The sequence below is a fragment of the Rhododendron vialii genome, chromosome 8a (genome assembly GCF_030253575.1).
Source record: "Rhododendron vialii isolate Sample 1 chromosome 8a, ASM3025357v1".
Lineage (NCBI taxonomy): Eukaryota > Viridiplantae > Streptophyta > Magnoliopsida > Ericales > Ericaceae > Rhododendron > Rhododendron vialii.
In genome coordinates this window covers 11,649,354-11,676,763 of record NC_080564.1, presented here as the reverse complement: position 1 = coordinate 11,676,763, position 27,410 = coordinate 11,649,354, and the positions used below count along the sequence as shown (strand labels likewise).

Genomic DNA, 27,410 nt, shown 5'->3' with positions numbered 1-27,410 from the left:
AAAATACACTTCTTGGCCCGTGGCTCCAGTTTACCTTCATTCACATGAGCGTAAGCTGGACACCCAAAAACACGCAACACAGAATAATCAGCCGGATGACCTGACCATACCTCAAACGGAGTCTTACACTCAATAGCAGTCGACGGAGACCTGTTCACCAAATAGCATGTTGTGGAAACGGCTTCAGCCCAAAATTCTTTGCCCAATCCGGAATTGGACAACATACAACGTGGCTTCTCCAAAAGAGTCCTGTTCATTCGTTCAGCCACACCATTTTGCTGAGGGGTTTTTCTCACTGTGTGATGCCTCACAATGCCCTCATCACTGCAAAATCTATCAAACTCGCCAAGACAAAACTCCATACCATTATCAGTTCTCAAACGTTTTATTTTCTTACCAGTCTGATTCTCAATCAAAGTTTTAAACTGTTTGAATGTATTAAAAGCGTCACTCTTATGTTTCAACATATACACCCAAACCTTACGAGAGAAATCATCTATAATACTCATAAAATATCGAAAACCACCTTTAGAAGTTACCTCTGCGGGACCCCAAAGATCCGAGTGAAAATAATCCACCGTGCCTTTGGTGCGATGAACAGCTGTACTGAATTTTACCCTGCACTGCTTGCCGTAGACACAATGCTCACAGAAATCCAGTTTCTCAATTTTCTGGCCACATAGCAAACCCTGTTTGCTCAAAACTATCATCCCCCTCTCGCTCATATGCCCAAGGCGCATATGCCACAAACGAGTCAAGTCTGAATCTGAAACCTTGGATGAAGCAACCGTTGCTGCAGCACCTAAAACTGTACTGCCCTGGAGTGTATAAAGGTTACCACGCTTTTGACCCTTCATCAGTACTAATGCACCCCTTGAGACTTTCAAAACTCCACCTTCACCGAGGAATTTGCAACCATGAGAATCAAGAGCACCCAGGGATATAAGATTTTTCTTCAAATCCGGAACATGTCGAACCTCAGATAAAGTCCTAACAATACCGTCATGCATCCTAAGCTGAATCGTTCCTGAACCAACAGTCTTACAGGCCATGTTGTTGCCCATCAAAACTGTACCACCATTGACCGCCTCATAAGTAGAAAACCACTCTCTATGCGGACACATATGGTATGAACATCCAGAATCTAGAACCCACTCGGTATTAGAGCGAGAATCGCCCTCTGTAACTGATAACACATTATCTGACTCATCTGAACTTTCAGCAATTCCAGCAATTACTTTACCCCTTTTCTGGTCTTCTTTTTCCTTCTCCTTGAGTTTTAAACAGTCACTTTTCCAGTGCCCGGGTTTCTTGCAATAATTGCACTTTCCCTTCTTCTTACCTGATGATCTGGATCTTCCCCTATTACTCGACTCCACCCTTTCTGTTGTTCTTCCCCTAACAAACAAACCCTCCGCATGTGCATCACCCTCACCTGACACTTTTTTCCTCAATTCTTTCGAATATAGGCTGGCCTTAACATCCTCCATGGATATCGTGTCTTTGCCATACAATAGGGTTGTAACAAAGTGCTCATACGAAAGTGGTAAAGAACATAGCAAAATTAGGGCTTGGTCCTCATCCTCAATTTTACTATCAATATTTTTCAGATCCATAATAATACGGTTGAACTCGTCTAAATGATCTTTAACAAGTATACCTTCTCGCATACGAAACGTATAAAGACGTTGTTTGAGATATAACCTGTTGGTGAGCGACTTCGTCATATATATGCCTTCCAACTTCAGCCAAATTCCTGCTACTGAAGTTTCTTCTTCCACCTCGCGAAGAACGTCATCTGCCAGACTCAACTGAATAGAACTCAGAGCTTTGGCATCCGTATCATCCCAATCTTCCTCTTTGATTCCAGAACTAGTCTTGCCTAACAAAACCTTGTGCAATCCTTGTTGGGTAAGCAGAGCCTTCATCTTTACTCTCCAAAGACTGAAACTGCTGCTCTGCCCATCAAACTTCGCAATCTCAAATTTAGCCGCCATAGCCGCTATCGGAAACGAAACCCTAGTTTTTGCAACCCAAAGCTCTGATACCAGTTTGTTGTAACGAACGCTATGAATGCAAGCTAAGAACGAGAAATTGAAAACTAAACAAGAAATCACAAAGACACAAGATATACGTGGTTCCCCAAGATGGGTACGTCCACGGGCGAGGAGAGAGAGGATTCACTAACCAACGTGAAGAAGAGATACAAAGAGCCGGCTATAATCCGTAACTCTAGAAAGGCCACAATATGAAAGCCCAAAAGATAATTTCTAGAAGTACCCCAAAAGCCTTATTTATAATAGGCTACAAAAACGGGAACAACATAATTAACCAATGTGGGACTAAAGAATACAAGGCATTCCTAACACACTCGATATTCCTAATGGTGCTCTTGATCTGTTTCATCATAAAGGAATCAAAAACCAAAAATTAAAAAGAAAGAGAAAAGCAAAGCAATCCAAAATCCAGATTGGGGTGTCTACGTGTTTATCAAACAGTTTTTCAGCTTAAAAAATTCAACATTCAATTTTCAGTACTTTAATTTTTCAACTTTCAATTTTCAGTTTTATAAACAGCCCCATAGTCTTGGGAGGCCACATCTAGTTTGAGTGATGCAATTCTAAAGCATGACAATACCATAATGATGGCAGAAAGATCTAGTCCAAGGGATGGAGCCAGACGAGGAACTAGGAAAGGTTTCACCCGCGACGCTATCAAACACGTTAATGGTAAAAATGATGTTATAGTTACATGGACGTTTTTGGGTTTCTAATCATCTGAATCTTTTTAGAGCTCAAAAATTGAAAGTATCCGTATAAAGAATTTGCTATTTGGGTTAAAGGGGCAGTTTGATGTGGAAAATAATATGGGAGAACTTTTCTGTAGTTTGGCTCCTTGCAATATCTATTTTCAATATTTTCTTCGCTCTTGTAAAATTATTTTATAGTTTTTGGGAGTTTATTGGTGCGTTCATACTTGAGTGGAGTGCATCTGATCATCTGGGTATTTGGTATTTTTTGTCCTTAACTTTGCATTTTTTCTCGTTTGAAACTCCTAATTAGATGTTAGACAATTTAAAAATGTCGCTATTGCATCATGCCATGTCTAGGTTAGGAAGAAATATATTAATTGCCTTGTGATTTATTTGATTTGTACTTTTTAGACGATTAGTTTGGCTTTGTCTAAGTTCTTTGCAATGATTTTCGTTTTGTAAGTGCCGTTGGGCGTTTATCAATACAATGTTTTCACTTTTGATACAAAAAAAGAGTAAAATTATTTTGTATCACAAGGAAATAGTACTACTTAGGGTAGATCCATTGATAAGAAAAGAAAATAGTACATAGGAAAGGGATACAAGCCAAGTACACAATTCACTATATTCTGGGCTACACTATGCACCACATAATTACTCTGAAAACTCAGAGTTATTACATCAACACACTCCACACAGCCTCTAAAGGATGAGAGTTCCACAAAGGGGAAGAAAAGTCCACACAAGGGTGGGACAAACCAAAGGATCGACAATGACCTCCCTACAGTGGCCCAAAAGAACGAGAATAACAATCCTCTAAATGGAGACAGAAAGTTACAATCTAAAAAAGAAAAAAGAAACAACCAATCAGTAACCGATAACAAGTCTGCCTAGTAGCCCACTAAGACACCCATTGAGTCACATTGAGTTGCACCGAGTTAAGGACGAGTCGAACCATCACAAAACCATTCCAAAGCCAAGGGTCCGTATCATTGGAGCGGCAGAGAGAGGCGACTGGTGCTAGTGGTATGGGGAGGAGGACGGGGACGATGGAGGAAAAGAGAGAAAACTCTCGGGTCTATAATCGGGAGAAAGCCCTCACCTCCTGCCGCTGCATAAAGATTTAAAATCCTAAGGGGGAGGGGAATGAGGGAGGAGGGAGTGGGGCGGCACCTAGGGTTTGGTGAAGATAGGACTTAGGAGATGGAATTGGCTAATGATACTAGCTACTTTCTTCAATTAATGTTCAAAAAAATATCGAGGCTTTATGCCTTTCCGGTCAAAACAATGTATTATAGCTTAACCTCTGCTTTAATGTGATTCGGTCCCCTACATTATTAATGTGATTCGATTCCCTACATTATTAATGTGATTCGATCCCCTTCGGTCCCTACTTTAATCTCTCTCTCTCTCTCTCTCTCTCTCTGAGCATCCACTTCTCATTCCCCTATCATAATCTTAAAACAAGTTGGAGAGAAAAACAGAAAACATTTACTTTCTATGGGCTTTGCTAATCTCAATAAAATATTTTAACAATGCTTTTAAAAAATCAATTTTGTCATAAAGCATAATCAAAATTAATTATTTCTAACAACAATCAAGATATCAGTGTTGCCCAAAAGACTCCTAAAGTCCAGTTTTGGCAACATGTTAAAACATAAAACAAATTTGCAATTGAAGAGGCTGCGGATGCAAATACTAGTTTTAGAGATTACAATGCAAAATTGCAAATTGACCAATGTTATTACCAAAAAAAAAAACTACTAACCACCGTCGGACAAGTTCTAAGAATGGTAAAAACTTTTATATCTAACCAAAAAATTTAGCTATTAGGTGGAGATCAGGTACTGAGGGATCCCAACATTCTATTAAGTGGCCATTAATTTCATGCTCAAGCAATGTGCATGCGATTGTGCTCAAGCTATGTGGGATTGTATTCCTTAATGTGTTAATAGGGTTCTCTCTTCTTTTTTCTTAACATGTTCATTGCTCCACTTTAACTCATAAGGTTTCACTTTAACTAAACGAAAACTAGAACGAGATCAAAAACCACACGTCTTGATAATTTTTTACAAGAATCCATAGAAAAATATTTGAATAATAACCCTTGCGGTTTAAATCATTTTTTGGGACCCAAAATGGGACCCACAAAATCATCAACAAATAATTAATCTAATTTTTTTTATTAGCATAAATCGTTAATCTAAGCGACCAACATTTTTTTGGGGAACGGCAAGAAATTTATTAACATGGAGTATACATCTAATACAACAGATAAAAAGGCCTAACGCACACAAGTGAGACAAATTATAAACGACTTGTTAAACACTCAATTTTAAATTATTGATTGATGATTTTGTGGGGCCTGTTCAGGTCCCAAAAAATATTCAAAACCGCAAGTTATTTTTAAAATACTTTTTTATGGGTTCTTGGAAAAAAATTATCTCAATCTTTTATCCATAAGGACTTGTTCAAAATTTGTAGGGCTCCTATAGTGCTGAAAAAGCTCTTACTTATATCGGATTGACATAATTTTTTAAAAGAACCCATAAAAGAATATTATAAGAATAACTTACTATTTGAATTATTTTTTTGAAACCTAAAATGGGCTCTACAAAATGATTGATCGTCATGCCCATTTATTGAGCACCAAACAAGGACCAAGGAGAATTGAAGGAGAAATGGGTCCATTTTGGCACAACGGTGAATGGAGCAGTAGAATCACGCAGTTGGGGTAGCACAATTGTAATTCTTATGGGAACCGAGAAGTGCACTGATGGTGCACAAATTGGCACGGGTCTATTTTTGAGTTCTACACAAATAATTCAAACTGTTAATTAATCTAAAAATTATTTTTGAGTAGTAGGAACATAATGGTGAGAGTAGATGAAACAACTCTGTTTTGCGCATTTTGTTTGCTGGAATTGGAAACTCCAGTGCATGTTCTACTCTCTTGTCCCTTCTCGACGGTCATCTGGTCAAGAATAGCCGATTGGTGGAACATAGCTTGGGTGGCTCCTTCAAATTTGGTGGATTTATCTTCCTAGTGGTTCTCTTCTCATTTCAAAAATTTGGAGAAACATCTTTGGGAGTGTTGTTTCTATGCAACCCTATGGTCTATTTGGATTGCAACGAACGATGCTATTTTCAACAATAAAATTGTGGATCGCAATCATTTGGAAGAGTTAATCAAAACAAGAGCAGCCATGTGGATCAAAGCCAAGTTTGATATAAAGGTGTATACGGTGGAAGATATCAAATCAAACATTGACGGTGTTAGAAGACTCTTTGTTTAGGTGTCTTTTTTGGGTGTAACTTTCCTTTTATTTTCCTTCCCTTTTTAGGGTTGTGGTGAACTTTTTGGTTCTCCCTTCTGTAGGGGCCGAAATATCCGAAGGATAGACTGACGCCCATGTTCGTCACCGAACGTTACGTGTCTTCACCGAACGTGGATGCTTTTAAGTTCGCCCGGTGATCTTTCCAAACGCTCAGGACGTCCTCTTGTTCGGATACGTTGTTCTTCGGAGAGAACATCCGATGGTCGGGAATTCGTCGAGTGTCCAAAGTGGGTTCCACCAGGTACAGATGATTATGGAACCTTCCAGAAATATCTTGTGATAAGTAGGCTGTCTTTTCTGATATTCGAAGTGACAGCTCTGAACGATGTGACCTTTCTGACGTCGACCCATGTGGCTCTGTAAGACTTGGGAAGTGGTGTTCATTAAATGACCCTGCTGCAGAACGCCATCCGAGCAGTACGCGACACGTGGAAAGTGTAGCCAACTTGCTTACCACTCTACCTCTTCGCCTATAAATAGGAGAGCATAACCATTAAGAAAGGGGGGGTATTCCTAGACAACAGCACTTTCTCTTCTTTATCAGGATATTTTCTTACTAAACTTCTTCTTCTCTGCTCCACTTACTGACTAGTTCGTCGGAGCTTCTTCCCGGAGGAACAACCCCCTCCGGTTCTGCAGGTACACCAAGACCGGCGTCACCTCTCGCGATCCAACATACAGGGATAGCTACACAGAAAGGATCATGAAGAAAACCACCCCCACACCTTCCCTTTTACTCGATGTACACTTTTTGAGTTTAATAAAATTTTCTTTTGCCGAGCAAAAAAAAATTCTAAAAATAATTTTTGAGTGACCCCATTGAAAATGGGCTCAATAAGATAACAGAAAATGGTTTCTGATCTCGTGTTTAGTTTTCTCGTTTGGTTGGAGTGAAACAAATAAAGTGTGGTTGAGTTGAAGTGGAGCTAGCAATTAAATAGGTGGACCACCGTGCCGTGTGTGAGTTGTTGATTGATTGTCCGCATACCACATGTGCACGGAGGCTCCGTATACAACTTAATCTCTTTTAAAGAGATTAGACCCTTTTCCAAGAGACTATGCTCTCATCTCACCAAAACAGAGGGCAAACACCTCTTGTTCCTATATATATATTGGCTGTAGTTACTTGCTTGAAAACTCCCCCTTCTAATACCATTTTGCTGGGAACCATGGACTCATTGATCTTAATTCTGTATATCTTGTTAGCTATCACCTTGGTCCGAACCCTCCTTTCAATATTAAGAAGCAGCAAACCAAGCCCAAGACTTCCACCAGGGCCGGTGCAGCTTCCGGTCATCGGAAGCCTTCTAAAACTGGGTGACAAGCCCCATAAATCCCTGGCCGAGTTAGCCAAGTTATATGGCCCCATCATGAGTTTGAAACTGGGCCAAAAAACCGTTGTGGTCATTTCTTCACCAGCCTTGGCGAGAGAAGTCCTCCAAAAGCAGGATCTCGCCTTCTCCACCAGATCCGTCCCCAACGCTGTCCATGCCCACGACCACAACAAATACTCCGTGGCTTGGTTGCCGGTTTCAGATCAGTGGCGGAGCCTCCGGAAAGCCCTCAACTCTAACATATTTTCAGGTAATTAATGGAAGTCGAGTGTGCGTGTGTGTTGTTTAATACGTGCTTAGACTCTAAGGCCATGCTTGATAAGTCTCTTAAGCCATATGATTGAATTAGCTAGCCCATAGGGCCCTAATCTTTGATTTTGCAAATGAACATGCATTGTCTGGGACTATGAGACCCATGCCATCAGGGTATGAATCCCACAGAATTGGAGGAGTTATATATGAAGCTTACCTTATTTGTTATTCAAAGGGAAATTAAGGACTCTTCAAGCCGGTGTGCAGGACCGCACTTCCGCTTTTCTTTACTGGTACTGCGAGAAAGATTCTTATCGCGCGAGATTAGGAATCCCCTCCTGAACCAGCTGCAGGGAGCTGCTAGCAATCATGTCCTGGGATCCCTTCAGCCATATGACGAAATCACGATCCCATGCTCATGGAAATTACTAAATAATGACCAAACTACATCTGTATGTTCCGATATACTCCCTCCGTTCCAAAATGTTTGTCCGGTCCGCAAAACGGAGTGTTAAAAATGATACAATTTTTGCAAGAAAAAATCAAAAGTTTTTTAACAACTTACTAGATATCAATGAGTATTTTTAATTTGTGAAAAAAGTTTGAATTTTTTCTTGAAAAAATTGCATTATTTTTATCACTTCGTTTTGCGGACCGGACAATCATTTTGGGACGGAGAGAGTATATATGTATATATGTATATATATGTATGTATATATGTATATATATGTATGTATATAAACTGATGAAATAGAGGTATCAAAATTACGACGAAAACGATCCAAAAAAAATATGCTACCAAAAAAATAACAAATTTATCTCAAGTCTTGAATTATTTTTGTCTTTAATGAACTTTTTTAAGATTATAATAATAGTTTTTACTTTTTACATTCCTTTTATATAGACGAACCAATAATCTATAAAAAATTAAATTAAATCCAAAATAACAAATGTGAAATTTTTTTTGAATAGAGACAAATATTAATCTAGCTTATTTTTAGGCCAAACCAGCCCTTAAATCTTCATGTACTTTCTTTTCTTTTGAGAAACAATCCACGTGTATTTGATTGATTAAAATAGAGCAAGAGATCGAGCTTTAAGGGGTAACTTCGTTAAAACAAAAAAATATGATAATGTTCAAAAGTCAGTAATGTAAGAAGGGCAAATAAGTAATTCTATGCGGAGGTACAATTAATGTTTTGGAAGGAACACTTTTAGTTTTCGCAGGAACAATATTGATTTTAGCATTATCAGTTTGCAAATTTTTAATGAATAAATATATGCATGTGGTTGAAGAATATGTCGATCGGTTAATGGCAGAGGTCGACAATGCTTTGATTCATGTATCTCCGTGCGTAATAGTTATTGGAGTGCCGCTCTCATGTATTGGGCTTTTATTGTTAGGTAACGTGCAGCCTTAGACTAATGAGGCACCACTTGGCCGGATGCATGTATTTTTGGAAGAAAAACAACAACAAAATAGACAAAAAGCAGTTACTTATCTTGTGCACTCCTCTCTCTCTCTTTTGTGCACTCTTTTTTTAGCTACTAGTCTCTCTTTTGTGCACTCCTCTCTCTCTCTCTCTCTCTCTCTCTCTCTCTCTCTAGCAATTACTTATCTTGTTTTGTAACCAAAAAAATAATAATAATCAATTCTTCACGCGAAGAATTTTTAAGCAAATTTCAAACCATTAATTGCAGAATTGGACGGTCCACATTTCAATTGTCTATTCTAATCCAAAACTTAATTGGACCGGAGAGGATCCACTTCCTTAAAGAATTCATTTTGTCATTCACTCAAAATCCAGCTAAAGTATTTTGCACCCAACAATTATATTCTCGTATACAAATATATAAGTATGCATATGTACTGTACCCACAAAAAGAGACACACACCAGTATATATATAAATTGGTGAAGGAAAACCTTTCATGTCAAGTAAAATTTGAAAAATCAAATATTGGCATGGGCAATGTTTGAAATTTAGGCTCGGTTTGTTTGGACATAAAATGTTTTTTAGCAAAATGTTTTATCTATTTCGGTGTTTGGTTGTATAAAAGATAGGAAAATATTTTACTTGTAAAACATTTCCCACTAATTGGATGAAAATGATTTACTCTAAAATCTTCCGTAAGTTATTTTCCAAACTGAACCTATTGTCTTCCACTATAATTCTCACTGCTTAAAATTCTATGAGAGTTATCGTATTTTATTTTTATTTTTGTTAATGTCTATCTATGAGTGTTATAAAATGGGGCCTAAGCCACGTACCAAGCCAACTAGTAAAGAAAGCTAAACAAAGTAGGAAACTTCTTCTTTCTTCGGAAAACAAAAAATTTCCTACTTGATATGAATCACGTGTTAGAAAAAGCGGGCCCAATTTTAAACGAAGGCATTCATAATCATACTGTAGTATCTTGTATGAACCCAAAATTTTGTTGGTCAATCATTTGGCCACCATTTTCAGGTAACAGAATCGATGCTAGTCAAAATTTACGGCGGCAAAAGGTGCAGGAACTCATTGAGCATGTGGGAAAATGTTGCCAAGAAGGCGTTGCGGTGGACATAGGCAACGCAGCCTTCAAAACATCCCTTAATTTGTTATCCAATACCATATTTTCCATCGATATGGCCGACCCAACTCAAGATTCAGTGCAACAATTCAGGGATTTGATTTGGCAGATTATGGTAGAGGTCGGTAAGCCCAATTTGGTGGATTACTTTTCAATACTTAAGAAAATAGATCCACTGGGAATAAGACGCCGGTTGAAGAGTCATTTTGGGGATACTTTTGAGATGTTTGGTCGGCTTATTGATGAACGGTTGAAGTTGAGAAGATCGGGTAAGAGTGGCACAGAGAACGATGTGATAGATATTCTGCTCAATATCATTGAAGAAAATGGAGAGATTAACAGAACTCACATCGAGCATCTGTGCTTGGTTTGTCTTCTTCCCTTTCCGCCTTCCACTAATTCCACCTTAAGTCATTTCATCTTTGCAAATCACCAAGGCACATTCCATGAACCATTTGACTAAAATTACTATAAAAACTCAATTAAAATTTAATTTTTCTACATTATGTTTTGCTGATATTGTATTGGACTTTATAAAAACCAGTCATAAGAACGCAAATTCATACTATTATGAGGTGGCGAAAGCAGATACATACTCCCTCCGTTCCAAATTAATAGTCCGGTTCGGTCTCCATTGCATTTTTCAAATTATTAATATTTTTCAATCTATAAAGAATTTTATGTGCAATATGGATCTCATATGATAGATCTTAATTAATTCTATTATACAAAGTCTTTTAAATCTTTAAAGATATTATAAATTGAAAGATATTAACAATTTAAAAGTTACATCTGAGACCGAATTGGACTATTAATTTAGAACGAAGGGAGTACTATATATTTAAAGTTTGACCATATCTGTTATTCACACCAATTCTGTTGTAGGACATATTTGCAGCAGGAACGGATACAACATCCAGCTCAGTTGAGTGGGCAATGGCGGAGCTGTTGCGCACTCCCGAGACTTTAGAGAAATCCAAAGCTGAGATTGAACAAACTATTGGCAAAGGGAAACCGATAGAAGAAACGGACATTCCACAACTTCCTTACTTGCAAGCAATCGTGAAAGAGACCATGAGGCTACACCCGCCTGCTCCATTGCTACTCCCTCGCACGGTCGAGACGGACGTTGAAGTTTACGGCTACACTGTCCCACAGGGAGCCCAAGTGCTAGTTAATGCATGGGCTATTGGCCGTGACCCAAGCGTATGGGAAAACCCAACATCATTTATGCCTGAGAGGTTCTTGGACTTGGATGTTGATGTCCGAGGTAGGGACTTTGAGCTGATTCCTTTCGGAGCAGGACGAAGAATTTGCCCCGGGTTATCCCTGGCCATAAGGGTAGTTCCGCTGATGTTGGGTTCTCTCATAAACTCGTTTGATTGGAAGCTTGAAGGAGGAATTAAGCCAGAGGAGTTGGACATGGACGACAAGTTTGGCCTTACTTTACAAAAGGCTCAGCCCCTTCGTGTTGTTCCATTCCCTGTGTGACAGTTTGATTTTTCTAGTTTTAGGTAAATACATATATATGTACAATGTGGTGAAACTACTGAATAATGGTTTTCTTGCTTCCGCTTCCTTATCAATGTGGTTTATGTTCCATCTTTTCGATATGAGAGGGGAAGGGTATAAGCATATTATGTGAGTATCAGTGTGGATGTCGATCATCTCCTAATTCAACTATGTGGCATTTGTTAATCTCATAGGAGTATCTCTTTTTCTTTTTCTTTTTTTTTCCTCAGCAATCTCGTGTAGGAGTATTAGTTAATACATGCATACTTTGTAGTAGGTATACCGTATTCAAACGAGGAGGCTGCTTTACCATAAAGTATTAGAAAGAAACTTATTCATGGCTCAGCCGTGAACAACTTCTCTACAGTAGCAATCAATCATGGCCGTTCAAAAGTATTTTGGACGGTCTAAATTTTAATGAAACTTGTTCGAGGAAAAGTTAACTTTTACAGATGTCGATGAAGGCTTGATTGAATCATTCATGTATTAGGCCCTACCAAAAAATTGAACGAACCGATCAAGTTCTTATCAATATCTTACTGAGTGGATTTTCTACGAGGACTCTTAAAATATGTTTTAAACAAATTGAACGGCTCAGACCATTTGTGTGGAAGCCCGATGTGGCTTCCACATAATCTAGTGTTCATTTCGTGTACACCAAATGGTGTATCCACAGTCCTTTTGATTACAATGAGCATTTCAAAAGCTTTTAACACTTGACATAAATTTTTACATTGGGGGTGTAATTAAAATGCATCACCAAATCTAACGGGTTAAAAATCACAGGGCTGAACGGATTAGGAATCCGCTCCTGAACCAGCGCGCTGTAGGGAGCTGCTAGCAATCATGTCCTGGGATCCCTTCAGCCCTCTGACGAAATATCGATCCCATGCTCATGGAAATTACTAAATAATGACCAAACTACATCTGTATGTTCCGAGATATATATATATATATATATGGGGGCGGTTCAAGGGACAACCAAAAAAACATCCCAAAGTTTTCGGTCAAATTTTGATGATTTGATCCGCTCAATGTGATCATAATGTGATTTTAAGGGTACTCGCAAGAAATTAGAGAAAAAAAATAACCGGGAAAGACTTGATCTGAGCAGTTTTTAGCTTAGATTTAATGAACGGTTCAATTAAAAATTGCTCAAAACAAGCACTTTCCGATAATTTTTTTTGCCGATTTCTCGCGGGCACCCTTAAAATCACGTTCTGCACACATTGAGCAGCTCGGATCATAAAAATTTGATCAGGAACTACGACATTGAGATTTTGGGTGTTCTTTTAGGTGTTTTTTTGGGTTTCCCTTGAATCGTCCCCATATATATATATATATAAAAACTGATAAAATAGAGGTATCAAAATTACGACGAAAACGATCCAAAAAAAATATGCTGACAAAAAAATAACAAATTTATCTCAAGTCTTGAATTATTTTTGTCTTTAATGAACTTTTTTAAGATTATAATAATAGTTTTTACTTTTTACATTCCTTTTATATAGACGAACCAATAATCTATAAAAAATTAAATTAAATCCAAAATAACAAATGTGAAATTTTTTTGAATAGAGACAAATATTAATCTGGCTTATTTTTAGGCCAAACCAGCCCTTAAATCTACATGTACTTTCTTTTCTTTTGAGAAACAATTCACATGTATTTGATTGATTAAAATAGAGCAAGAGATCGAGCTTTAAGGGGTAACTTCGTTAAAAACAAAAAATGATAATGTTCAAAAGTCAGTAATGCAAGAAGGACAAATAAGTAATTCTATGCGGAGGTACAATTAATGTTTTGGAAGGAACACTTTTAGTTTTCGCAGGAACAATATTGATTTTAGCATTATCAGTTTGCAAATTTTTAATGAATAAATATATGCATGTGGTTGAAGAATATGTCGATCGGTTAATGGCAGAGGTCGACAATGCTTTGATTCATGTATCTCTGTGCGTAATAGTTATTGGAGTGTCGCTCTCATGGCGTATTGGGCTTTTATTGTCACGTAAGGTGCAGCCTTAGACTAATGAGGCACCACTTGGCCGGATGCATGTATTTTTGGAAGGAAAACAACAAACAAAATAGACAAAAAGCAGTCCACCTTCCTTTTTTAGCTACTAGTCTCTCTTTTGTGCACTCCTCTCTCTCTCTCTCTCTCTCTCTCTAGCAATTACTTATCTTGTTTTGTAACCAAAATAATAATAATAATCAATTCTTCACGCGAAGAATTTCTGAGCAGGTTTCAAACCATTAATTGCAGAATTGGACGGTCCACATTTCAATTGTCTAATCTAATCCAAAACTTAATTGGACTGGAGAGGATCCACTTCCTTAAAGAATTCACTTTGTCATTCACTCAAAATCCAGCTAAAGTATTTTGCACCCAACAATTATATTCTCGTATACAAATATATAAGTATGCATATGTACTGTACCCACAAAAAGAGACACACACCAGTATATATATATATAAAGTGGTGAAGGAAAACCTTTCATGTCAAGTAAAATTTGAAAAATCAAATATTGGCATGGGCAATGTTTGAAATTTAGGCTCGGTTTGTTTGGACATAAAATGTTTTTTAGCAAAATGCTTTATCTATTTCGGTGTTTGGTTGTATAAAAGATAGGAAAACATTTTACTTGTAAAACATTTCCCACTAATTGGATGAAAATGATTTACTCTAAAATCTTCCGTAAGTTATTTCCCAAAATGAACCTATTGTCTTCTACTATAATTCTCACTACTCATTATTCTAGGAGAGTTATTGTATTTTATTTTTATTTTTGTTAATGTCTATCTATGAGTGTTATCAAATGGGGCCTAAGCCACGTACCAAGCCAACTAGTAAAGAAAGCTAAACAAAGTAGGAAACTTCTTCTTTCTTCGGAAAACAAAAAATTTCCTACTTGATATGAATCACGTGTTAGAAAAAGCGGGCCCAATTTTAAACGAAGGCATTCATAATCATACTGTAGTATCTTGTATGAACCCAAAATTTTGTTGGTCAATCATTTGGCCACCATTTTTAGGTAACAGAATCGATGCTAGTCAAAATTTACGGCGGCAAAAGGTGCAGGAACTCATTGAGCATGTGGGAAAATGTTGCCAAGAAGGCGTTGCAGTGGACATAGGCAACGCAGCCTTCAAAACATCCCTTAATTTGTTATCCAATATCGTATTTTCCATCGATATGGCCGACCCAACTCAAGATTCAGTGCAACAATTCAGGCATTTGATTTGGCAGATTATGGTAGAGGTCGGTAAGCCCAATTTGTAACGCTCCTAATTTTGGGTACGTTAAATAAACATTTTATTGATAAAACCAAATAGAGTCTGGCTCGTTATTACAACAAAACTCCCACAAGAGTTCAATATTTACACAAATGAATGGGGTTTTAGGGTTCCTAACTACGGCTCCACCTACTCCTCCATCCTAGCCAGCTTCTCAGCTCCAAAAGCCTCTAAGGTGTACTGTTCATCTTGATAATCTACAAGATCTGATACATTATATCAGCGTCGCAACCGATATAATATGTCAGGGTCACCAAAGGTAACACCATGAGCTTAAAAAGCTCAATAGATAATCTAAACCCACTAACCCTTAACTTACAAACAATAGAAATTATACAACAGACAGTAACAATAATACATCCACATTCGATATTCAACTATCGTTGGTGTCCATGATTTTCTATGTTTCTCCTACGCGACTCATCGTAGACCGTGTCACCATTTTTCACTTTTCTTTTTCCAAATCAACGTTTCCAAAATTTGTGTTTAACACACCTAACCTCGGTTCCGCCGCTCCGGGTTCCTGAGTATCCGCACAATAGTTCCGCCGCTCCGAGTTCCCATTGGCACACAATTGCATTGGCACCTCTCCGCGGTAACCAAGCCACACACCCTACCTCGGTTCCGCCGCTCCGGGTTCCCGGGTATCTGCACAATGGTTCTGCCGCTCCGGATTCCCATTGGCACGCACACACACCCCCAACTCACATAATGCCACCAAAATTGGTCATTATGTAGTTTCAAAATATTTCTTCGAATCACATTTTTCTTGTTAACCACACCCTAGGTGTCATGTTTCTATTTTCTCGATTTCTGTGTCTCGTTCTCATGCATAGACTCCGCGGTAGGACTTTTTACAAACATAAAACATTCATTGTAATCTTGAAACTAAACTAGCAAGATCATCCAATTCTATATTAATAATCATGCTCATAACCATCCTAAAGATCAAAATACGAATACTTCTATTCAAGTGTCAAATTCTATCTTTCGAAAATCGTTCTTTCTTTCTTTGAGGGAAGTTCTAAACAATATATGTTTATTTAAGAAAAAGTCATTTATCTAACATGCCCGTACTTCCATTAGCAAGATAAACTTATTGACAATCATGCATTTTAAATGATAGATAACCTTATCTACTTGAAACTAAACAATAGATAACCTTAACTACTTAAGGGAAACGATAAGGATATTGATACTTTGAATCAAGAACATTCTACTTTCTAACGTACGATTCTATGCTATACGCAGAGTTATTGGACTAGGGTTTCTACCTTTCTTCTTGGCGGTAGGGCGGCTACAGAGAGTACGTCGGTAATCGGGCGGAGTAACTTCCTACAGAATGCTTACGGTAGCTTCGAAAGAGAAAGGATTTCTCTCGAAACTAGTTCTTGACTACACTACCTAACTTTTTGGATCGAAATGGTGGTTGAGTGAAGGTGTAGTGGAGGCCTAGGATGAGTTTCTTGAAGAACTTCAAGGACATTCAAGAACTCTCAAGAATCACAAACAATTAGCAAAGAACAAGCAAGAATTCTTAAGCTTTCTAGAGAGAAGGTGGAGGAAAGGATTGGTGTAAGTTGAAATGAAGTATGGGAGGGTTGTTTATAGCCAAAGTCTTGGCTATTACCCAATGAATAAAATTTTTCTTAGCAATTATTGTCCAATGGACAAAGGAATATTGGTAATAATTTGATATGACTAATCATGGGAATCTATTGTCCAAGAGATAATATTTTCCCTAACATTTATGGACCAATGGGTAAAAGTTCATTGGTGAAAATTATGGCTTGAAATGACTAAACATGGGAATAAAAATGATTACTCCTATGGTATGACTAGTCTTGTCAAGTTTATGTACACCTTGGCAAGTCTAGCCTCCATGATCCAATGGGTAAAAATTCTTCTAACGATTATTATCCAAGGGATATTGATGGTAAGTAAGGTTGATGTGACTAGGCTTAGGCTTACTTCTTTTGGGAGTAAAATAAGGGTTTCCCATGGTCCAAGATTCCTATATGACTTGTCTGGTCCAATATAGGCTTTCATTGGCAAGACCAACTTCTATTACCCAAGGGGTACAAATTTCCCTAGCAATTATTAACCAAAGGGTAAAAGGTGATGGCGATGTCAAGATTATTCTAGATAAGACAACACATAGATTTGGGAAAGCATATTGTCCTATAGGTTGGGGAAAGTACACTGGCACATGGGTTGGGATAAAAACAGTGATACATATACTTCTAATTACCTCATGAACTAATGAGTAATAATTTTTCTACCTTCTATTACCCAATGGATAAACAATCATGTCATACTATTCATGACATGACAAGTCAAATTGTACTATGATATCATGGTTTTAACTAATGGTCACTAACTTTCTTAGGTTTTATTATCCATTGGATACGTAATCATGTCACACTATTCATGACATGACAAGTCTAAAGTACAATGATGGGTAGTCAAGTCATGCTATTATCCAATGGACCATAGTTTTCCTAGTTCCTATTACTCAATGGATAAAGAATAAAAGAGGTATGTACGGGCTTGAATAGTCTTGTCAACCTTGGCAAGTCTAGATTTTATTAACCAATGGGTAAAGTTTTCCCTAGCAAATACTATCCAATGGGTAGGGTAAGTAATGATGCTAGGTAAAGTTGAAATGACTAAACATGAAGTAATAATGATTACCTCTCTAGATCTAAAAGGTTCAACTAGGGTTGAGAGATGTCCATAAGTCTCAAAGACGGTCAAAAAGGTCCATCTAGGGTTAGAAAATTATAACTAGGTGGATTGGTAGTTTGGTTTCTTAAATTAATCGGTTAGAAACTAACCTTACTTGCCAAGTAGGATTTCTAGCCAAGAAATATGATTTAAAGATTTTATTTAACTCACTAGAAAAAAGTACAAGTGCTTCTACAAGCATACTTGTCTTTAGAAATTGACTAGATTGTCCGATGCGAAAAGATATAATTTTATAAGTCTCAAATCTAATTATGACGGATTATTAAAATTAAAATTAAATTTTTAGTAGCAAACCCAAGTAATTAAAATAATATTTAAATATTTAACGAAATTTTTATTTACCAAAAATCAAGATCGTTACACAATTTGGTGGATTACTTTTCAATACTTAAGAAAATTGATCCATTGGGAATAAGACGCCGGTTGAAGAGTCATTTTGGGGATACCTTTGAGATGTTTGGTCTGTTTATTGACGGACAGTTGAAGTTGAGAAGATCGGGTAAGAGTGGCACAGAGAACGATGTGATAGATATTCTGCTCAATATCATTGAAGAAAATGGAGAGATTAACAGAACTCACATCGAGCATCTGTGCTTGGTTTGTCTTCTTCCCTTTCCGCCTTCCACTAATTCCACCTTAAGTCATTTCATCTTTGCAATTCACCAAGGCACATTCCACGAACCATTTGACTAAAATTACTATAAAAACTCAATTAAAGTTTAAATTTTTCTACATTATGTTTTGCTGATATTGTATTGGACTTTATAAAAACCAGTCATAAGAACGCAAATTCATACTATTATGAGGTGGCGAAAAACAGATACATACTCCCTCCGTTCCAAATTAATAGTCCGGTTCGGTCTTCATTGCATTTTTCAAATTATTAATATTTTTCAATCTATAAAGAATTTTATGTGCAATATGGATCTCATATGATAGATCTTAATTAGTCTTATTATACAAAGTCTTTTAAATCTTTAAAGATATTATAAATTGAAAGATATTAACAATTTAAAAGTTACATCGGAGACCGAATCAGACAATTAATTTAGAACGAAGGGAGTACTATATATTTAAAGTTTGACCATATCTGTTATTCACACCAATTCTGTTGTAGGACATATTTGCAGCAGGGACGGATACAACATCGAGCTCAGTTGAGTGGGCAATGGCGGAGCTATTGCGCACTCCCGAGACTTTAGAGAAATCCAAAGCTGAAATTGAACAAACCATTGGCAAAGGGAAACCGATAGAAGAAACGGACATTCCACAACTTCCTTACTTGCAAGCAATCGTGAAAGAGAGCATGAGGCTACACCCGCCTGCTCCATTGCTACTCCCTCGCACGGTCGAGACAGACGTTGAAGTTTACGGCTACACTGTCCCACAGGGAGCCCAAGTACTAGTTAATGCATGGGCTTTTGGCCGTGACCCATGCAAGCGTATGGGAAAACCCAACATCATTTATGCCTGAGAGGTTCTTGGGCTTGGATGTTGATGTCCGAGGTAGGGACTTTGAGCTGATTCCTTTCGGAGCAGGACGAAGAATTTGCCCCGGGTTATCGCTGGCCATAAGGGTAGTTCCGCTGATGTTGGGTTCTCTCATAAACTCGTTTGATTGGAAGCTTGAAGGAGGAATTAAGCCAGAGGAGTTGGACATGGACGACAAGTTTGGCCTTACTTTACAAAAGGCTCAGCCCCTTCGTGTTGTTCCATTCCCTGTGTGACAGTTTGATTTTTCTAGTTTTAGGTAAATACATATATATGTACAATGTGGTGAAACCACTGAATAATGGTTTTCTTGCTTCCGCTTCCTTATCAATGTGGTTTATGTTCCATCTTTTCGATATGAGAGGGGAAGGTATAAGCATATTATGTGAGTATCTCATAAATAGCTGATCACCTCAGTATGGATGTTGATCATCTTGGACGATAATAAAAGTATAACAAACTATATATTATAGTCCATTAGATTAGTCCATCTCCTAATTCAACTATGTGGCATTTGTTAATCTCATAGGAGTATCTCTTCTTCTTTTTTTCCTCAGCAATCTCATATAGGAGTATTAGTTAATACATGCATACTTTGTAGTAGGTATACCGTATTCAAACGAGGAGGCACCTTTACCAAAAAATATTAGAGAGAAACTTATTCATGGCTCAGCCATGAACAAATTCTCTACAGTAGCAATCAATCACGGCCGTCCAAAAGTGTTTTGAACGGTCTAAATTTTAATGAAACTTGTTCGGGGAAAAGTTAACTTTTATAGATGTCGATGAAGGCTTGATTGAATCATTCATGTATTAGGCCCTACCAAAAAATTGAACGAACCGATCAAGTTCTTATCGATATCTTACTGAGCGGATTTTCTACGAGGACTCTTAAAATATGTTTTAAACAAATTGAACGGCTCAGACCATTTGTGTGAAAGCCCGATGTCGCTTCCACATAATCTAGTGTTCATTTTGTGTACATCAAATGATGTATCCACAATCCTTTTGATTACAATGGGCATTTCAAAAGCTTTTAACACTTGACATAAATTTTTACAATGGGGGTGTAATTAAAATGCATCACCAAATCTAACGGGTTAAAAATCACAGGGCTGCTAACCACACAGACAATCTATGCAAAAATTGTGCACAAATTTTGTTGTGGGACTCATCATGGGTCTCAAACAAACAATTCGAACCGTTCATTAAATGTAAAACATTTTTTCAAGGGTCCTCGCTAAAAATCAATTTAATCTGACACCTATGAGTGCTCGATCCAATCATCTAAATGATTCATTCAGTTTTTCGGATAATAAAAAGTTAAATGATTGGGTCGAGTATCTATAGATATTGTATTGAGCTATTGTTTTGCAAGAACCCATGAAAAGATATTTTACATTTAATGAACTGCTCGGATCATTTGTATGAGACCCGTAGTGGGCCCCATAACACAATTTATGCACAAAATGTCTATGTGGACAGATTTATTGTAAAAATCATTTTCCAAACGAGTACTACTATTTGCACCGACGGTTTCCGCGAATATACATATATACACTAAAAAAAGGTGCTCGGATCAAGTACCTTACACACCTCGGATGCCGTTGATTCCCGCATAGGCCCCCTCGTTTTTTTTTTTTTTAATTTTTGCACAGCTCGGATCGGCCGTCCGGTGGCCAGAGACGGGCGCGCGTGGCCGTCGGTACGGTTTCCCTACGGAAACCGTCGGTGCAGATATCTTTTCCCTTTCCAAACGTGAAGGAGACATCTGTACATTTTTTATCCGAGGAGACATCTGTACTTAAGAGAAACCTCGGAAGGACTCAATTATGTTTACCCTATAGAGCTGTGCACAGACCCCTTTTTCTCCCTCCTCGGGTCGCACAAAGATAATCGGAGCTGCTCATTTTGTTCAAAATATGTCGTTTAAGGTCTCTGTAAAAAATGAGCTTCGTTCGATATCGTTAGAGGCGTTAACAAAACACCCAAATTCACTTCAGAATTTAGCCTCTGAGGTGATTAGCACACCGTGGCTAGTTCGGACACTGCTCTTATTGTCAAACAATGAAAAAGACAATTTTAAATTGGAAAAATACTTCCCGCAGACGAACCTGGGCATTGTCGGAGCCCATATGAACGGGAGAATGGGGGTCCAAAACTCATTATCCACTGCGCATGGGTAAACAGCAACCCTAAGGTTTCGCATCTTGCGGGGTATCTTTTTCAGTCTAAAATTGAACGTTTTTAAGAACATCAAATGGAGCAGGTTAATCCGGACTGGTTACGAGTGCTATGAACTCTACGACCGTATCTCATTTTAATTATTTGAAAAGAATAATTATTTCGTAAGTTTAGTTAAATCTCATTCAAAACGACAAGGGGTGGCTACCTAAGTGCCCGTGAAATTAGTAACAACCCGAGTTTTTAGTCAGCACACATCACCGTCTTTGTGGATTCGAGTCCGGTCTTACCGGATATTGTGCTACGTCGGTCTCCGCCCTACGCTTGGGGCAACCCATTAATTTAGGACTAGGAAATCGTCAAGCATCGTGACTTGTAAGCAGCAACGGAATCAGAAAATATGGTTTCAAGTGGCCCAAAGACGGATTGGAAAAAAGAAATTAATTTATCTAGAATTTTCATATAAATTTAACGAATTTAAGCTTTGAATTGGATAATACGTAGATTAAAAGAATCAACAGCACAATGGCATCACAACATCACAACAGGCAGAAAGGCATTCAAATTAGCTCACTCTCTTGTGAATAGCAGTAACTAATTTTCGTGAATTGTAGGCAATAGGCATAGATTCCAAATCAACAGCAAATGGATATAAAGTATACCAAACAAATTATATAGAATTTACTACAAATAATTGCAGGGGACATGGGGAGAATAAGAGAAGAAATTGACCAAGGAAACTTTCACATCATGTACATGTGTAACTCTGGGTGTGTTCTACTAACTAAAATAAATACTTATTTTTTGAATTAAATGTGATATATTTGTAGGGAGGTATTCCCGAATAGGCACAGTTAGTGGCCGAACACGTGGTATATAGGAGCACGTGATAGATGAGACAGGCCGTACTACCGATGAGGGCGGTATTCGGCAAAGGGGACTAAAGACATGAGAAGTCAGTAATCCAAGTCAACGACAGAGGTCCAGTGACATGTGAAGTCACTGGTCCAAGCAGTCTATTCGGCAAAAAAAACGGTCGAACGGAGGAAGAACTCTAAAGAAAGATAGCTTTAAGTGATACGACGGTAGGAAAATTCCAGAAGGTTCTAGAACAGTAGTATCCCATGGGGCATAAGATCCCGAAAATATAGGATTTAGGGAAGATACCCAACAGGAATGAATTGTTTGACCGGTCATGGAAAGGAGTCCTAAAAGGACTAAAGCAGTAAATAGATAAGGGAACGAGAATCCAAGATATTCTAGGTTTCCTATACGAGGTAGGAAACTTAGGGCGACACGGATACTTGGGCAACAAGCGAATCTATAAATATGAGATAAACCTAGAGGTAAAAGGTACACAATACATTACATTCTTACAATTCTCCTACTGATAATTAGGGTTTATACCAGTACGTGATATTAAATTAAGCATCGGAGGGCCTTTGCCACAAGAGGCAAATGTGCGCTCACCCATTGTCTGTTTTGTAGATTAGGCTTCCAACGCCGAGCTAGGGTTCCGGTGAAGAGGTACAAATAACCGTTACAAACTTGTGCTACGTAAAGAATCCTTCGTTTTTGTCCACCTACAAATTGTGAGGGAATGATCTATCTCGTAAATCAAAAAATGAGTACTTAAAAAATAAGAATCTTAATAAAACGGGATTAATTCAGATTTTGTACTGATATGATCGGGGCACAAAGTTTTGTCTTCTTTTTGACAATACTATAATTGCTTCGCATGGACTACATTAGTACTTTGATCATGGCCTCAAATGAAGATCAAGTCATCCCATTAAATAATTTTATCCCCTAGAAAAATCTAAATCAAGACACGAATTAAATTTAAGCTCATACGGGGCATAGAGTTTCCTTTAATATTTGGATTCCATCCAGACATTTTAGGAGTACTCCCTCAGAAGAACTTGCGCGTCATTTCATCCAAAAGTCTATCGACAACAGGATACACCATCATACTTTTTTTTAAGTCAAAACTAGAGACATTTTTATCTGTCTTGTCTACATTTTTCGATCAAAGTATGATAAAGCTTTTTTGGTTTATGATTTCGCTAATTGAAGGTGATAATTTTATTTTTTTATAGATTTTGATAAAAAATATTTTAGTAGTTACAATGAAAATCTAAGTGTACAAACTAACACAGTCACAAATTAAATCTTGTTCCACTAACAATTTTTTTCACTTTTTAGTTTTGTCTTTATTTGAATTTTTTTTTCGCGTTCGTTCGTTTGGACATTTTTTTACTTAAAAGTGATCAATGTTCAAAATATTTAGGTAAAAGTAAAATTTTTTTACTTTTCCGATTAGTCTATCAAAAAGTTAAAAAAATTTAGCACAAAACGAATAAACGCGAAAAAAATTCAAATGAGGACAAAACTAAACTTTTTCTAAAAGCCTTAGTGGAACACCAAAACAGAAGCAGAAGATGAGAAAAGAAGTTCATCCTTCTTTCCATGGTCAAAGAGGCAGATCCAATCCAGAGATGCCGACTTTGAACGCAGGGCGAAAACAAAAGTAGAAGAAAAAAGAAATTCATCCATCTTTCCATGCTCAAAGAGGTAGATCCAATCCAGAGATGCCGACTTTAAACAAAAGGACTAGAACAGAAGTAGAAGAAGAGAAAAGAAGTTCAACCTTCTTTCTATGGTCAACGAGGGTGATCCAATCCAGAGATGCCGACTTTGAACATAGGACGAAAACAGAAGTAGAAGAAGAGAAAAGAAGTTCATCCTTCTTTCCAAGGTCAAAGAGGCAGATCCAATCCAGACATACTGATTTTGAATACAGGATGAAAACATATTGATAAGAAAAACCCCAATCGGGCAAATAAGTCAAGCAAATTTATTTTTTTTAACAACACATCTGGACCAAAATAAGGCCCATTTCAATTTATGGAGGCCCAATGGTGCACATCCAAAGTGTTTTTGGATGGTTTGGATTGAAAACCAATATTGACCATTAAAAAATTATTTTTTACTGGTCAAAATTGAAAAACAATATCAACCATTAATTGCATGAATGGACATGCGAGATTGTGCTAAGCCACGAAGAACAAAACATTATCAACCATTTGGATTATTCTAGCAAAAATAGGCGTAAGTCAAGCAACTTATTTCAATCTAGAAACTTTTTCTTTCTTTTTTTTATCCGCAAAACATTCCATTGAAATGCCAAACAGCACTTCCAGCAATTCCATCCGAACACAATGAAAAAGAAATTACAATAAACCCATCACCAAAAAATACACATGAAAAGTAGGGGCCAAGAGACTAACTAATGTCCAGATCCTAAGCATGAGCCAAGGCTGACTTCACACCACCTCTATGGGTTGGGACATGTGGACTTAGCAATCTATCCATTCAGCCGTCTCGGAATGGCACAAAATCCATATCAAAGACAACAATAGCAGACCCGATGGAAGCAGACATAACAAAAGAAAGAGCAGGAAAACAACACCATGGACAACTCAACTAAGCACGCCGGCCAACTTCGGCATAAGAAGGACAAGCCAACGCCAAGGCATAGGCTAATCCTCGGACCAAAGTGGTGGAGATAAAACTCCAAACAAACCCCCGCTAGCTGCCACGACAGGCTCCGGGCGTGGAGAACAAAATAGAAATCTGCTTGGGCTAGGATTTCGATCAGATGCGACGACGACGACCGATGATTGAGAATGTTCTCTGCAAAGATGGAACCAGATGGATCTAGTGGCAGCCGCCGCCACAACAAGAACTTTAGAAAATGTAATTATTTATGTGAATTTTTTTTTATTCCCAACTTATATAGTTTCATCACTGCTAGGTTTTTCGTCTTATTTTTTTATTATATATTAGTCATAAATTTTCTATTTCTTTTCAAGAAAGGAGACCCAAAAAATTATTCCAAAACTAAATTCAATGGGCCAAAGTGAAATAATATAAATGATTATGTGTAATTAGGAAAGAAAAACTCCACATTCTAACCCTAAAACAATTTAATCTAAAAAATTAAGGGAATTTAATAATATTGTCACTCCCAAAAGGGACTGCAGCTATTAATTTGGAAAATTCATATAGGAATCTGGGAAGTAATATTATAAATTTGGGGAGTAGCATTATCGATGCCCAAAATTAAAATTAGTCTTTTTTCATACTTCATGTGCAAATGACAAACATCATTTACATTTTGAGCCATGCTATTCGTAAGGAAGATTTGTAGGGAACCACGCAAGGAAAAACGTGTTTGAACCCATTCCGGGTCTCACAAAAATTTAGAAAAATATCCATAAATTTTTAAATATTATTTTATGGGCACTATAAAAAATCAGCTCCAACGGATATCGATAAGTATTACTCTTGGATTTGTAGGAGCAAAACTACTCAGTTCGCCCTTATGAATTCAAAAGTAATACTTACCGATGTCCATTAGAGCTGATTTTTTACAGGGCCCCCATAAAATAATATTCAAAAATTTATAGATATTTTTCTAGATATTTTTGAGATTCAGGATGGGCCCAAACGCATTTTTCCTTACGTGGTTCCTTACAAATCCTCCTTACGATTAGAATTTCCGTTTTTTAAACAGGAATGCTAGTCGGTGGCTTTACCGACCTGGAACTAGCCGTCGCGCGGGGCTCACTCAAGATTGCACATGGATGATTTTCACTTTGTGTTCTGCACGGATGATTTGAGCCGTTCAATAATCTAAAAAAACTGAGTGGACCTATAAAAAATCAGTTCAATCCGATATGTGTACATAGGTGCTCGATCCAATCTTCTATTTTTTCATTCAGCTTTCAGGATGCGGTAATCTGAATGAAAAATAGAAAGTTTCGATCGAGCATGTATGCATATTAGATTGAGCCGATTTTTCAAGGATCCACTTTGTTTTTTGAAAAAATTTATTAAACGGTTCATATCATCCGTGCGGAATCTGAAATGGATCCCGCACAGCGTTCCGTTCCTGATCGGTGTAGTCGGTGGCCTTAGACGGGTTCATTTTTAAAGCAATAAAGCTAAAGGTACAACAAGTTATGCTCAGTAGCCGCGCACAGACCGCTTCTGCGCCCATCTCGGGCTCCGCAAAGATGATCGGAACCACTCATTTTGTTCAAAATACTTCGTTTGGGGTTCCTGTAAAAAATCACCTCAATCCGATATCAGGAAGGGTGTTTACGAATCATCCAACTTTGCTTCAAAATTTAGCCTAAACTAAGTATTTTGAACAAAATGAATGGCTTCGATCATCTTTGCGAAGCTCGAAACGGACGCAAAAGCGGTCTGTGCACGGCTGCTGTGCACAACCTGTTGTGCCTATAGCAGCGTTCTTTTTAAAGTAATAACTGATGAACCTGCAAGTCCACATGCATTCCTTCTGTATTCTGATGAACCTGCAAGTCCACATGCATTCCTTCTGTATTCTGAGCACGGGATTGGATTGGGTCTTCCCTGATCTCAATGATTCCTTTTTTTCTTTTTCTTTTTGATAATAAAAAACGCCCACAGGGCTTACACAAAAAGGAGAGATTTTCTAGCTAGAACAGAAGAAACAAAATTTGGGGGAATCACCACCCAATCTCTAGGAAGCAGACCCTTCAAAGCTTTCTTGGCCACCACATGAGCGAGCCTGTTTGCCGTCCTCTTTACCCATCCAAATATGATATTCAAGCTTTCTCTCATCCTCCTGATGTCCCAAACCGCTGCAGAGACTTCCCAAGGAGGGACCAATTCGGATACACTCAGCTTGATGGCTACTTGAGAGTCCGACTCGACTAGCGCATTTTGATATCCCAAATCTAAAATCATGCCGCACGCTTGGCGAATAGCCACTAGTTCCCCTGGAAGGGGCGACGAAACCTTACTCAAACCAGTTGAACCATTCACAAGGATGCCCTTGCTATCCTTGATTACAACTGCTGCACTCGCCTCATCTCC

General features: G+C 37.8%; 1 protein-coding gene and 1 pseudogene across 1 annotated transcript; both read left to right on the top strand.

The window, feature by feature from the left end:
- Nucleotides 1-19,643, top strand: part of LOC131336615 (geraniol 8-hydroxylase-like) — a 74,136-nt pseudogene extending 54,493 nt beyond the window's left edge.
- On the top strand, nt 6,958-11,835 carry LOC131336614 (geraniol 8-hydroxylase-like). The gene is made up of 3 exons (XM_058372523.1): nt 6,958-7,674; nt 10,144-10,616; nt 11,135-11,835. Exons 1-3 carry the CDS (start codon nt 7,149-7,151, stop codon nt 11,738-11,740), a joined length of 1,605 nt encoding a protein of 534 aa, XP_058228506.1. The 5' UTR covers nt 6,958-7,148; the 3' UTR covers nt 11,741-11,835.
- Nucleotides 19,644-27,410: the final 7,767 nt, after the last annotated feature.

Coding starts and splice junctions, on each gene's coding strand:
- LOC131336614 (XM_058372523.1), top strand. CDS start 7,149: ATGCTCTCATCTCACCAAAACAGAGGGCAAACACCTCTTGTTCCTATA. Junction 7,675..10,143: donor CAACTCTAACATATTTTCAG/GTAATTAATGGA, acceptor CACCATTTTCAG/GTAACAGAATCGATGCTAGT. Junction 10,617..11,134: donor ACATCGAGCATCTGTGCTTG/GTTTGTCTTCTT, acceptor ATTCTGTTGTAG/GACATATTTGCAGCAGGAAC.